Consider the following 13,156-nt stretch of genomic DNA (forward strand, 5'->3'; position numbering starts at 1 on the left):
ATTAGAAATCAATAACTGGTAAGTTAACAACCAAAGACCTAAAATACACATAAGTATAAATCCCTCTTAAATGCTACACCAATCAGATACTTTTCATAGGTATTATAATTACATAAAAGTGGAACGCATTTCTTACTATTAATTCCAAGCATTTAAAGTAAAGAGTCTGGACTGAGAACCATTATCCAGGGCATGATTCCAGGCCACCACGCACTATAAAGCAATTTGCTTCACCAATAACCTCAGTGAACACTGTCTAATGACATTAATTGCGTGAATGTGTTTGGGATAGAACATTGTGCCCCAGACAGAGGAAACAGACCACACACCACCGATCCCTGCGGAATCAGCATCATCTTAGAACGCTAAATCAGCTACAATTTAACCAAGTGCATCAACTTTTCTGAGAGAACAAATAATGTGCTACTTCTTCATCCCTCTGACCCCTGTTTTAGTATTCAGGAAGGTATACAGAGGAACATTTGCTTAAAGAGGATCTATCACATCCTTTGACTAGTGGAACAGGTAGCATACCTTTATAGCTGCATCCCCGTTGGTACCTCTGATGTCTTTATGTTTGCTTTAGCTCCCATCTCCATTGACCTGAAATGGCTCTTGTTAGTTTTGGCGCTTGATATGACATTACTTTCAGTGGCTGATATGATGTTTGACTGATAATGGGCTCTGAAACCGAGGGAGGCTACAATAAAAATAAGAACACTGGAGGAATCAGAGAGATATGGCTGTAATGGCATACAGCTCATCATGGATGTCAGATGAGGTAACAGGTCCTCTTTAAGGCTTTATTCACACAAGTGTATACACTACCGTCTGATGCATTGGATTCCAATGCATCAGATCAGATGGGCGTATTCCTGCGGCGTAAAAGGGCCCGGCCATGCCAATATAGTGCCGGGTGCTTTTATGCCGGCTAGGAAAGACAGTCCTGGAACTATCTTCCTGGTCGGAATACGGCAGCAGCTGCACAGACTCCTATGGGAGCCTATGTCAGCTGCCGGAGAAGGGAGGTGGGAGGGAGTATGACTGCTAAACTCCCTCCCCTTTCTCTCCTCCTCTCCACCCCTTAACAGCTGTTTGCAATGGGAGGGGTGGGATGGGGCAGAGCTAGTTGTTAAGCTCCCAACCCACTCCGTCCCATTGCTAGCTGCCGACAAAGGGCAGAGAGGGGGCGGGAGCATAGCACACTACCTCCCGCCCCGTCCCGCCTGCTCTGCTTGCCGAGAGCTGGCGAGGAGGAGAGAAAGGGGAGACAGTTTAGCAGAGCTAAACTCTTTTCCTCCACCTGACGGCACTGCGGGCAAGGTGTATATGTGCTGGACTCAGGCCGTCTATACAGGCCCACAAAAGTTAGATTTGTGCACCGGTTCACGCATTTTTACATCACCGGCGGGCGAAGTAAAAACACCGACACCCACGTGAAACAGCCCTTACCCTGTAGGACCTAGTTTCCTGCAATTATGAGTTGGTTTGGGTCTTGGTACTCAGCACTTAATGGCTCTTTCACACGGGCGTATGCTTTTTTATGTTCGCCTGCTGACGACGTAAAAACACAAGTGAACGGGTCAACAAATCCAACGTTTGTGCACCTGTTCAGACGGCATTAGCTCGGCACATATACTGTTGGGCAGCTGGGTGCTTTTACGCCGCAGGAATACACCTGTGTGATCTGATGTATTGGAATCCAATGCATCAGATGGTAGTGTATATCGTCCGGCCGTGAAAACAGCGGCTGATATATGTTTGTATGAATTAGCCCTAAGTTTAAGGAGGTTGTCTGTAACGGATTCTCTCAATGACAATGGTGGAAAACACAATGGAAGCCTTGTAGTGATCTTGCAGTAACGGGATTAATCAGTCAAGTACAGCACCAAAGTAAACAGCAAAAACAGTCCAAAACAATCCAATAAATTCTTATCCGCTCTTGCTGACAACTTTATTTTCCAAACAGTAGAAGAGAAAACAAGGGGATCTGCTATCTTTGACTTACTTCTTACCTATAGGGAGGGAATGCTTGAGGACGTAAGGGTGTTGGGGAGCTTAGGAGGCAGTGATCATGCTATCCTTGAATTTTGGATAAAAAGGGGAGAAAGACCTGAGAAAACTCAGACCTCAAGGTTGGATTTCAGAAAGGCAGATTTTAATGAACTCAGAGGGTAGGAAGAATCCAATGGCTGGATGTTCTTAAGGACAGAAATGTTCAAGAAGGTTGGGAAATATTGTGAAATGAGATTCTCAAAGCACAATCGTTAACAATCCCTAGAAAAAGGAAGAATGAGAAGCATTTTAAAGAGACCAGGATGGATGAACGCAGAACTTGCACACATGTTAAAAATGAAGAAAAATAGGTTTACCAAATGGAAAGAGGGGGGAATTTCTAAAGAAGAATATAATGTGGTCTGCAGAAACTATAGAGCAAGTGTCAGAAAAGCTAAAGCTAATAATGAATTGAGGCTTGCAATAGAGGCCAAAGCAATGAAAAAGGATTTTGGAGGTATGTCAAAAGCAAAAAAAAAAAAGTGATGTTGAGAAAGCAAAATTTTAAATTCCTATTTTGTATCTGTTTTCTCTCAGAAAGTAGATGGAACATCAACTGATCTTCCCTGTGCTATTGGGGGAATGTGTTTGGGATCTATAAGCAGAGAGATGGTGAGGGAACACTTAGCTAACTTAAATGAATTCAAGACTCAAGGTCCAGATGAATTACATCCTAGGATACTATAGGAAGCAGCGGAGGTAATTGCTGAACCACTCGCCATAATCTTCTGAAGAACAGGAGAAGTCCCAGAAGATTGGAAAAGGGCAAATGTTGTCACTATCTTCAAAAAAGGGAAGTTGGATCCATGAAACTAGAGGCCTGTGAGCCTGACTCCTATACCGGGAAAGATCTTTTGAACAAATTATCAAACAGCATGTATGCAAGTACTTGGATATAAATGAAGTGATCAACCAGAGCCAGCATAGGTTTGTAACAAACGAATCCAATTTCCTTCTATCACAGAATCACCGACTGGGTTGATCAGGGAAATGCAGTGGATACATTATATCTTGTCTTTAGTAAAGCATTTGACAAAGTATCTCATACAATACTTATTGAAAAAATGACCAAATATGGGATTGACAAGGCAACTGTTAGGTGGATTCACAACTGGCTGAGTGATTTTACTCAAAGAGTGGTCATAAATGGCTGCACATCCAAGTGGAAGAATGTATCAAGTGGGGTACCACAAGGCTCTGTCCTAGGCCCAGTGTACCCAATCTAGAAAAGCTTGAACAGTGGGCGGAGACTAGGGAAGTGGTGAGTTCTCCTTCAATGGAAGTGTTCAAACAAAGACTGGACAAATATCTGTCTGGGATGATTTAGTGAATCCTGCACTGAGCAGCGGGTTGGAGCAGATGACCATGGAGGTCCTTTCCAACTCTACCATTCTATGATTCAATAGCCCTCATTCCGCATGCAAGCAAGATCCTTCTCAGAATTAAACAGGAAAGACTGAGATCAGTAGTTGAAGCGGCACTCCCTGATGTGCCGGCAGGATTCCAGTGAGGATGCGACACTCGCGACCATATTTCAAACCTGCGATGGACCATTGAAAAAGATTGAGAATACCAAAAGAATATCTACATGTGCTTCATCGACTACATCCAGGCCTTTGATTGTGTCAACCATAACAAGCTATGGAACGCCCTACAACAGCTGGGTGTATCAGCACATCTAGTCAAGCTGATAAAATAACTTTATACCAATCAAGAAGCCATGTGAGAACACAGTATGGGGACTCAGATTGGTTTGGGATCAGCAAAGGTGTCCGACAGGGCTGCATCCTCTCACTGTTCTTCTTTAACCTATACGCGGAAGTGATTAAGCATAAAATGGACGTAGACTAATTGTAAATCGGGGTGAAAATAGGTTGAAGAAACATCAACAATCTCCGTTACGCGGATGACACAACTCTGCTTTCAGAAAAGAAGCAGGTCTGAAGCAGCTGATATTGAACATTAACCCTTTCCAATCCACTGTCTGACGTCTGAAGACATTCTGATTGAAGGCTGTACAGCTCCGATGTCGGAAGATGTCCAGCAGGGTATTCTTACTGTATATTACTGACTGCTCTGTTGTCGGGAGCCTCTCCGGCATGTCACATACCGCAGTACTGGCTCTAGCCAGCAGACAGCACCATTGTATAATGGCAGAAAGAGAAAGCCCCCTAGGAAACCCTGAATCCAACATTGGATTGCAAAGGGTTAAAATTGAAAGTGCAAAAATGGGCCTCTACCTGAATTTAGAGAAGACTAAAATTATGACAACTGTAAAAAATGGCCAAATTCAAATCAAAATTGACAATGAGGTCATAGAATGCATGCGAGACTTCATCCTCCTTTACTCAAAAATTGACCAGGCTGGAGAATCTATGCCAGAGATAAAACATAGGATAGCATTGGGGCGAAGCGCAATGCTAAACATGGACAAAATTAAAGTAGGAATATCCGTATAGCAACTAAATGCAGGATAGTGCAAACCACCATTTTCCCCATAGCCATGTATGGATGTGAAAGCTGGACAGCGAAAAAAGCTGATAGAAGGAGGATTGATGCGTTTGAGCTGTGGTGCTGGCAAAAGTTGCTGCGTATACCCTGGACATCGAAAGTAACAAACAGAGAAGTCCAGAATTGTATAAGACCCAATATCTCCCTGGAGGGCAAGATGTTCAGACTCAGACTCACGTATTTTGGCCATGTAATGCAAGCAGAGTTGCTAGAAAAATCTATAATGCTTGGACAGATCAGTGGCAAAAGACCTGATGCCAAAGGACACGATGGCTGATACTGTCAGAGCGGATACTATCATGGATATCACACAACTGAAAGAACATGGAGGGAGCTCGCCTTTAGGGTTGCCAAGGGTCATGAACAACAACATCACCTGATTCAATGATGGGAAACTACTTGTTAGAACACAGTCTACCTACACCCCGAGAGCCACTGCACTTACATTGCCAGAGAGGAGGTCCCTATCACGCAACAGGTACAATAGGGGGGATACACCAGTTAAAAGCAGAAACGCTTTACCTGATTCTTCCTACAAAACAAAGTATAGACAATGCAAACTTAGCAAGAACATATCACTATACATTCTCAACCATTTAGGGTTTACTCCACTCCCTTACATTCCCCCAAGAAACTTGCTTATCATGGGCTTAGAAAGCCAAGAATCCGGACCTAGAAACCTGCAAGCCACATTTGACTTCTGAGCAACCTTGTGACACCCCCTAGTTGTAGACCGCTATTTGACCCCCATACTAGATTACGGTGTTCAAAATAAACAGCTAACTATGATAATGGATAAGAAACCAACTTTTATAGCATACAGACTGTGGTATCCCATTGGGATTAGCCATGTGTATAGGAAAAGTGAAATCTCTGGCCATTACGCTACTACAGCTGTAAAGTTTACGATTAGCGTTAATATGTAGAAGGCGAATTATAACATAGCAAGCTGCCTTCAGCATTGTGTGCAGTATTAATTCAGCTTTGCTTGGGTGGCCAAACAGTTTTTCTAGTTTTTCCTGCTACAGATTGACAATGTTGAAGTGGCAAATCACAATGAGGTAATCATTATGGGAGACTTTAACTATCCGGATATAAACAGGGAAACTGAAACCTGCGGGTCTAATAAAGGAAACGAGCTTCTGTCAATAACTAAAGACAATTACCTAACCCAACTTGTAAAGGACCCAACTAGAGGGACAGCCATTTTGGACTTAATATTAACCAACAGACCTGACAGAATAACTAAGGTGCAGGTTAGTGATCATAATAAAAATAGTTCCACTTGTTTTTCGGTAGGGTGTTTTGTGGGTGAGATACAGATTAATATCCTCAGAAATATGAGTACAGAGGGAACTCTTTAAAACCAATTGAAATACTCACTGTCAGCATTTCATACCTTACAGGGGGGAAAAAAGTGTTAGCAATAGGAGAAAAACAATGTGGCTCAATACATATGTAAACAGTAAAGAGATTAAAATGGAAAGTGTTGGCCCTTTAAAAAGCAATGGGGGAAAAATTGTAGTGTGATGTGGAGAAAGCAAATCTGTCAAATATTTTTTTTTTCTCCAGAGTATTCACGGGAAAATTAAATGTTAGGTGAAATGCAGAGTGATGAAGTAAACTCTCTATTAAATATCACCATTCTAACCCAGGAAGAAGTGCAGAGCCGTATAAAAAAATTAAAACTGACAAATAGCTGGGTCTTGATGGCATACACTCCCGGGTTCTAAGAGAATTAAGTAATGTGATAGACAGACCATTGTTTCTTACGTATATTTAAAAACTCTAAAGAGACGGGGTCTGTCCCACTGTACTGGCGCATAGCAAATGTGATGCTAATATTCAAAAAGAAATCAAAAGCAGTTGCAAATAGATCTGGCTAAAGGCCCATTTAGCACAACGATTATCGCTCAAAATTCGCTTAAAAGCCGCCTGACATCGTGCAGTTTTCGTTATCCTGTCGCTCATCCTTGTCTTTCAGCATGCTGAAAGACGATGATGAGCCTTATCAGGGATTCACAGCTGGATACAGCTGATACTATTGTTTCAGCTGAATTCAGCTCCCTAATAACGAGCTGGGTATGAAGAACAGAGCGGTTCAGCTCTGTTCTCCATACCCGTCACGAAGCGTTCGGGGTGTATAACAGCCAGGCACTCTGAGCGGAGAACAGCTGTATGCAGAAGAAAAGCGGGGACAAGATGATTGCTCAAAAGTCGCTCGAGCGATTATCGTTGTGTCTAAATGGGCCTTAAGTTGAAGGCTTGGGCAAAAAAGTCGCAAATGAGGTTCAACACTGATAAATGTAAGGCTATGCACATGGGCAGGGGAAATACATGTCACCATTACACACTAAATAGGAAACCACTAGGGAACACGGACATGGAAAAGGACTTGTGGATTTTAGTTAACTGTAAGTTTAAATGGTGCTACCAGTGTCAGGCAGCTGCTGCCAATGCAAATAAGACTGTGATACGTATCAGAAGAGGTCTAGGGGTACATGATGACAACATTGTTCTTCCTCTTTATAAGTCACTGATCAGACCACATATGGAATATTGTGGACAGTTTTGGGCACTGGTACTCAAGAAGGACATATCAGAGCCTGAGCGGGTACAAAGGCGGGCAACTAAAGTAATAAGTGCAAGGGACGGACTACAATACCCAGAGAGGTTATCAACATACATAGTAACATATTTTGTAAGGCCGAATGAAGACAATGTCCATCTAGTCCAGCCTGTTTATCCCCCTGTGTTGTTGATCCAGAGGAAGGCAAAATTGGGTTTATTAAGTTGAGAAAGAAGACGACTGAGCGGCGACCTAATAAATATGTATCGATATATTAGGGGACAATACAGAGATCTCACCCATTATCTGTTTATACCCAGGACTGTGACTGTAACAAGGGGGTGCCCTCTACATCTAGAGGAAAGAAGGTTTCTACACTAACATAGAAGGGGGTTCTTTACTGTAAGAGCAGTGAGACTATGAAACCCTCTGCCTGGGGAATGTGGTGATGGCGAATATGATAAAAGGGTTTAAAAGGGGCTTGGACATCTTTTTTGAGCGTTACAATCTTACATTTTACAGTCACTGATTGCTTCGGAGGGGTTTATGATCCAGGAGTTATTCTGTTTGCCATATTGGAGTCAGGAGGGAGGGTTTTTTTCATTTCCTTGGATGGGGAGGATTGGCTTCTGCATCGTTGTTTTTTTTGTCTTCCTCTGGATCAAAATTGGGAGAGGAAATAGGCTGAAATGGATGGACGTATGTATTTTTTTCGGCCTAACAAACTATGTTACTATCAAAATTAACAATCCGTTACATTATCATGTAGCTCAGAGTCATTCATGTTCTATACAAGGAAGAACATTTTATGTAGTATTCATGCCGTACATAAATATAGTGTTACTTGTAATTACTTTAACCAAATTAAACTGCATTAAATGACTCTTTATCATTATCTTCAGTTGGATTGGATATGGTAATGACATAAAATTAAACACAAGTAGTAGCCATAGATCAAAGGATGATAAAAATCTTAAAGGGAACCTGTCACTAGTTTGTTGGCTATGAAACCTCCAGCCCCTATGAACTAACAAAATAATGCACATTCACAATGTTCCTGTGTTAGAGATTTTGGTAAAAACAAACATACTTTTAAAAATAACCTTTCATTTTTCCCAGTCCAGTGGGCGATCTAGGCCATCTCCCGTGGGTTGCCTGGACCACCTCTATTGAGATGTGTGCCATCTCTAATGCCACCCCTCTCTCCCTGCGGCGATGCATGGGCTGGGAGTTCCAGGACCGATGCATGTGCAGTTGAACCCATTGAATCTGCCCACAGTAGGAAGAAATGCACTGTGCATGTGCCGCTACCGGAGCTTGGGGTGTATACGCGAGAGATAGATCTCCACATTCATGATGTGGAGAATATCTCAGCTTACAGCAACAAAGAGGGGCAGCAAAATGGGAGGCCTACAACACACTAGAACACGTTTGGCCCACCCACCGGACCCTTCGCCAGCCATTTACATACAGCGCGGGAGATATTTAAATCTTCTTTTTAAAGGTATGCTTTTACTGGTATCACTAATACAGTAACATTCTGAATTGCTCTCTTGTTCTACAGGTGTGGTTCATAGCCACTAAACTAATGACAGGCTCCCTTTTAGGGAGTTTTTGTGCAAATCGATGTAACTTTGACAGTAGGAAAGCCTACTTTCAAAGTCCTTAGATAAGCTCTAGCTGCAGGAAAAAAATAATAATACATCACATAGAAGCACTGTCGGGCTCCTGCGCGTGTTCTCCCCGGGTCCCTGACACTCTTCTTCATCATGTCCTTCTGGCCAGGGATTGAAAAATCCCTGCCTCCTGGAAGTGCTGCCTCTGATTGTTATTTGGCTGTGATTGATCAAAACGCTCAGCCAATCAGAGGCAGCGTTTCCAGGAGGCAGGGATTTTTCAATCCCTGGCCAGAAGAACATAAAAAAAGAAGGAGCAGGGGACCGGGACAGTGCTTCTAGGCGTTGTATATATGTGTTTTTTTTTCCTGCACCTCCACCCCCATCCCCTCCAAAAATCCCTGTGTTCATCCCCTTGCTTTCAATGGGGTGGCAGTAGCGGCGGCCCCATTGAAAGCAATAGGAGAACCTCACGCTCCTCTGCCACAGTTGTGACAGCTGTGGCAGGGGATTCCTTTGTACCCGCATGGGGTTCCCTCATCACTAAACACTATGACAGCACATGCTATGACAGCAAAAAAGTCTTAACTCACCTAGAAGCGCTGTTTGGCTGTTCTCCCTGGTCCCTGGTTCCTGGCAGTCTTCTTCTGTATTTCTGGTGGCAGGGGATTGAAAAATCCCCACCTCCAGAAAGTGCTGCCTCTGATTGGCGCTGTGACCAATCAGAGGCAGCGCTCTCTGGAGGCGGGGATTTTTCAATCCCCTGTTACCAGAAATACAGAATATGACTGCTGGGGACTGGGGAGAAGAGTTGGACAGCGCTTCTAGGTGAGTTAAGATTTTTTTTTCCTGCAGCTATGGATGATTTTTGGGGTATGGCTTATGTTTCAAGCCCTCCCCCCCTTCCCCGAAAATCATCGCTGCAGGGGTTGCCTTCATCCCATTGCTTTAATTGAAAGCAATGGGATAGCATCGAGGTCCGTTGCCACAGCTGTGGTAGGGGATTCCTTCATCCCTGTGGGGTGTTCCCTCCTCAGTGAACACTGTGACAGTGCTGTCACAGTGTTCAGTGATGAGCAGACTCCCCGCAGGGTTGAAGGAATCCTCTGCCACAGCTGTAGCAGAGGACCGCGATCTTCTTACCATGCCTTCAATGGGGCCGGCGCTGCTTCCGCCAGCCCCATAGACAACAAGGTGAAGCCCCTGGATGTGACAGCATGGGCTTTAAACCTACACATACATTTTTTTTAAGGTGGTGGCTTGGTTGAGTACTCACAGCCAGGATCATGTTCTAACCACTAGGAGAGTAGAAATCTCAGATCCTGGTAGTTTAACCCCTTACATGTCACAATCAATAGCAACTGCAGCATGGAAGCAGATGACAGGGGGAAGGGGCTTCTGTCAGCCATTGGCACTCCGCCATGTGATGGTAAGGTACTAATGGGTTCCCATGGCAGCCGAGAGCCTGACAAAGGCCTCCATTTCTGCCATGTAACTCAGTCTATTAATCCCCGCCTTCTGCAGAGTCTTATAGGCTGCTGTCATAGGCTTACTAGAATGCATTAATATAAGTAATGCAGTGTACTATCCTAACAATCAAATTATTGCATATTCAACTCCCCTCCAGAGACTAAGAAATAGCGTAAAAAAAGTTAAATTAAGTTTAAAGAAAAAATTTCAGATTAAAAATACACATTTTTCCCCTCACAAAGACGCTTTTCAAATAGATAAAATACCAACAATGTTTTTAAAAAAAACAACACATAAATCGATATCACGTTCCTAACGACCCAGACAATGAAAATATTTTGTTATCTATCGTGCATGGTGAACGTTGTAAAAGCAATTAAAAAAAATAATGCCTGAATTGATATTTTTCCTTTGTTCTTATCCCAAAAAACACAATATGAAGCAATCCAAAAGTCACATGTACTTCAAACTGGTACCAACAAAAACTACAACTCTTCCTGCAAAAAAACAAGCCCTCCTATAGCTCCATTGTTGAAAAAATAAAAATGTTATGGATCTTAGTATGCGGCGATGCAGATGTTATACACCCCCCCTCCAAAAAAATGTAATAAAAGTAAAAAACACATTATATGTACCCCAGAGTGGCACCATAAAAAAACACAACTTGTCTGCCTCCCCCAAAAACAAGCCCTCATACAGCTATATCAACGAGTTATGGCTCTTATGATGCAATGATGAAAATCGATGGTCACTAAGTGGTTAAGCTTGTCCATACCAGAGAGATACATAGACAAAGCTCTAGTATTGTCTACTATGTCTACGAATGATAGTATGTGAAAACACCCACACTTTTCTAGCAGCCGCAATTGCAAAATCGTCTACAGGAACCACATTTTAACACTTTTTGCTCCGTTAATTTGCAAAAATCTATTTTCATTAATGTATCGCACATGCAATAATACGCAATCTGAAAGTATGAAGTGGAGACGGATACATGTTATATATAGATTATGATGAGTTCCAAAAAATTAATTCAACCGCAACCTACCTGTTTTCCCCACTGCGCTTTGCCCCAGAACCACAATACGCATCGTCCGGGCAGGTGCCAAACTCCAGGATCTTCTCAAAGGCCGTGGAAGTGGGAAGTTAGAGGTCATTGTATAACGTGTTTCGGATGGATCGTTAATGCAACCAATTTGATTCAGCAAGCAGCAGATTCTGAGTGTCAGAGGAATGCTGAACTAGGCTGATGTGCCATGTAATTCAGGCTCTGGTGCTGTGCTTTTTGGTTTGGCAAGAAATAAATACATTTCTGTTCTCCAGCCAACCTCTCCTCTCTAATCGAATATTTCCTGCCTACTTCTCAGTGTATTCCCGCCTCCTATTCTTCTGGCTGTTGAAGCAGAAAATTGCATGCTATGTACTTGAGGACTTTCTGGCGTAGATTGGTATTGTTTGAAAGCACAAATCATTATAGAAGTGTCAAAAGGTTACGTTGAGTAAATTAACGCAACTTTAACTCTTCGTTTTCTAGGGTCCGGGAATTGCTTTTTCAAAAAGTTTGGTTCAATGTCTAAAAAGTTTATTTAGGAAGCATTCACAACCTCTATGGATTGCTGCTCGAAGCAAAGTGACAGATGATGGAAAGCATGAGAGACCAGAGGTGATGAGTATTCTTGCTTGATTACAGTTCGCAACATATTTAACCCAATGCATTCTGTAAGGGCTGGCAGTAGAAACTACTTGTGTTCACAAAGTTTAGTTAAAGGGTCCTTTTATGTGAGAATTAGAACGAGTGAAGACGTCGTTTGCTGTCAAGTGATGTCCGTTTACACATAGCTAATTATAATCGTTTCAATTTATTCATCATAGATTGTTCATTCCATCATTGGTAGTCTGGAAATTGTTTACAAATAACTGAACGATCACCTTTTACACGGAACGACTGGCAAACCAAGAACATGAAAGATGAACAGTAAGTGAACAAATTATCGTTTATTGTTCAATCATTGCCCAGGTTAACACTGAACGATTATCATTCATTTCGCATGATTCGACGATTATTTGACCGATAATCAATAAGTGCAAAAGGGCCGTTAAAAAAAAATAATGGTACTTAAATTACTACCTGGAATCGAATAGTCATGACACAGTTACGTCTTGCCATAGTTTACCAATGAGTTGTATATAGAGATGAGCGAGCACCCAAATGCTCAGGTCCGCGTTATTCGGGTCGAGCTTTTCGTAAAATTCAAGAGCTCTACTCGAGTAGCGAACCCCATTGACTACAATGGGAGACTCGAGCATTTTTGAATGTAAGACGCCGAGTCCCGAGTTTTTTTTTTCTTTCTTGGTTCGTGTGTTCTCTCTCTCTCTCCCTCCCCTGCCTGCGCGCTGCGTCGTGGCAGGGAGGGGCCAAAACAGGCACGTCACAGTGGGGAGGAGCCAAAAACTGGGGCGGGGTCGAACTCGGCTTGATGCTCGTTCAAGTAACGAGCACCATCGAGTACGCTAATATTCGAACGAGCATTAAGCTCGGCAGAGTATGTTCGCTCAACTCTAATTGTATATTTTTATAAAGTAAGATATGTAATGGATCCAGAAGAAAGGACGCCAATATCACTGATTGTGATAAATTGTTATGTTACTATACATTTTGAAGCAACAAATATGGAAGTCAAATATACATAGCAATATGGAAATATATATAAGTATATTCTGGATACAAATGAAAATATGGCAATAGTCTCTTGAAATGTCTGGTTTGGCTAATCAATAGTAATCTCAATATCAGTTAATTCTTATACCGGGTGCCCTTATTCTGTTAGACTGAGGCTTTATTCACACGAGTGTATATCGACCACGTTTTCATGGCTGTCCGATATACGTGACCATCTGATGCATTGGATTCCAATGCATTAGTTCAGATGGGTGA

At 42.5% G+C, this 13,156-nt stretch overlaps 1 protein-coding gene across 1 annotated transcript in view; it reads right to left on the reverse strand.

Moving 5' to 3' along the window:
• Positions 1-11,395, reverse strand: part of LOC136582893 (ras-related and estrogen-regulated growth inhibitor-like) — a 37,657-nt gene extending 26,262 nt beyond the window's left edge. The window contains exon 1 of the mRNA XM_066584185.1: positions 11,270-11,395. Within this exon, the coding sequence (XP_066440282.1) occupies positions 11,270-11,378 (109 nt within the window). The 5' untranslated portion in view covers positions 11,379-11,395. The remainder of the gene's footprint in view (positions 1-11,269) is intronic.
• Between the last annotated feature and the right edge of the window lie 1,761 nt (positions 11,396-13,156).

Source organism: Eleutherodactylus coqui, chromosome 11 (genome assembly GCF_035609145.1).
Source record: "Eleutherodactylus coqui strain aEleCoq1 chromosome 11, aEleCoq1.hap1, whole genome shotgun sequence".
NCBI classification, from domain to species: Eukaryota; Metazoa; Chordata; class Amphibia; order Anura; family Eleutherodactylidae; genus Eleutherodactylus; species Eleutherodactylus coqui.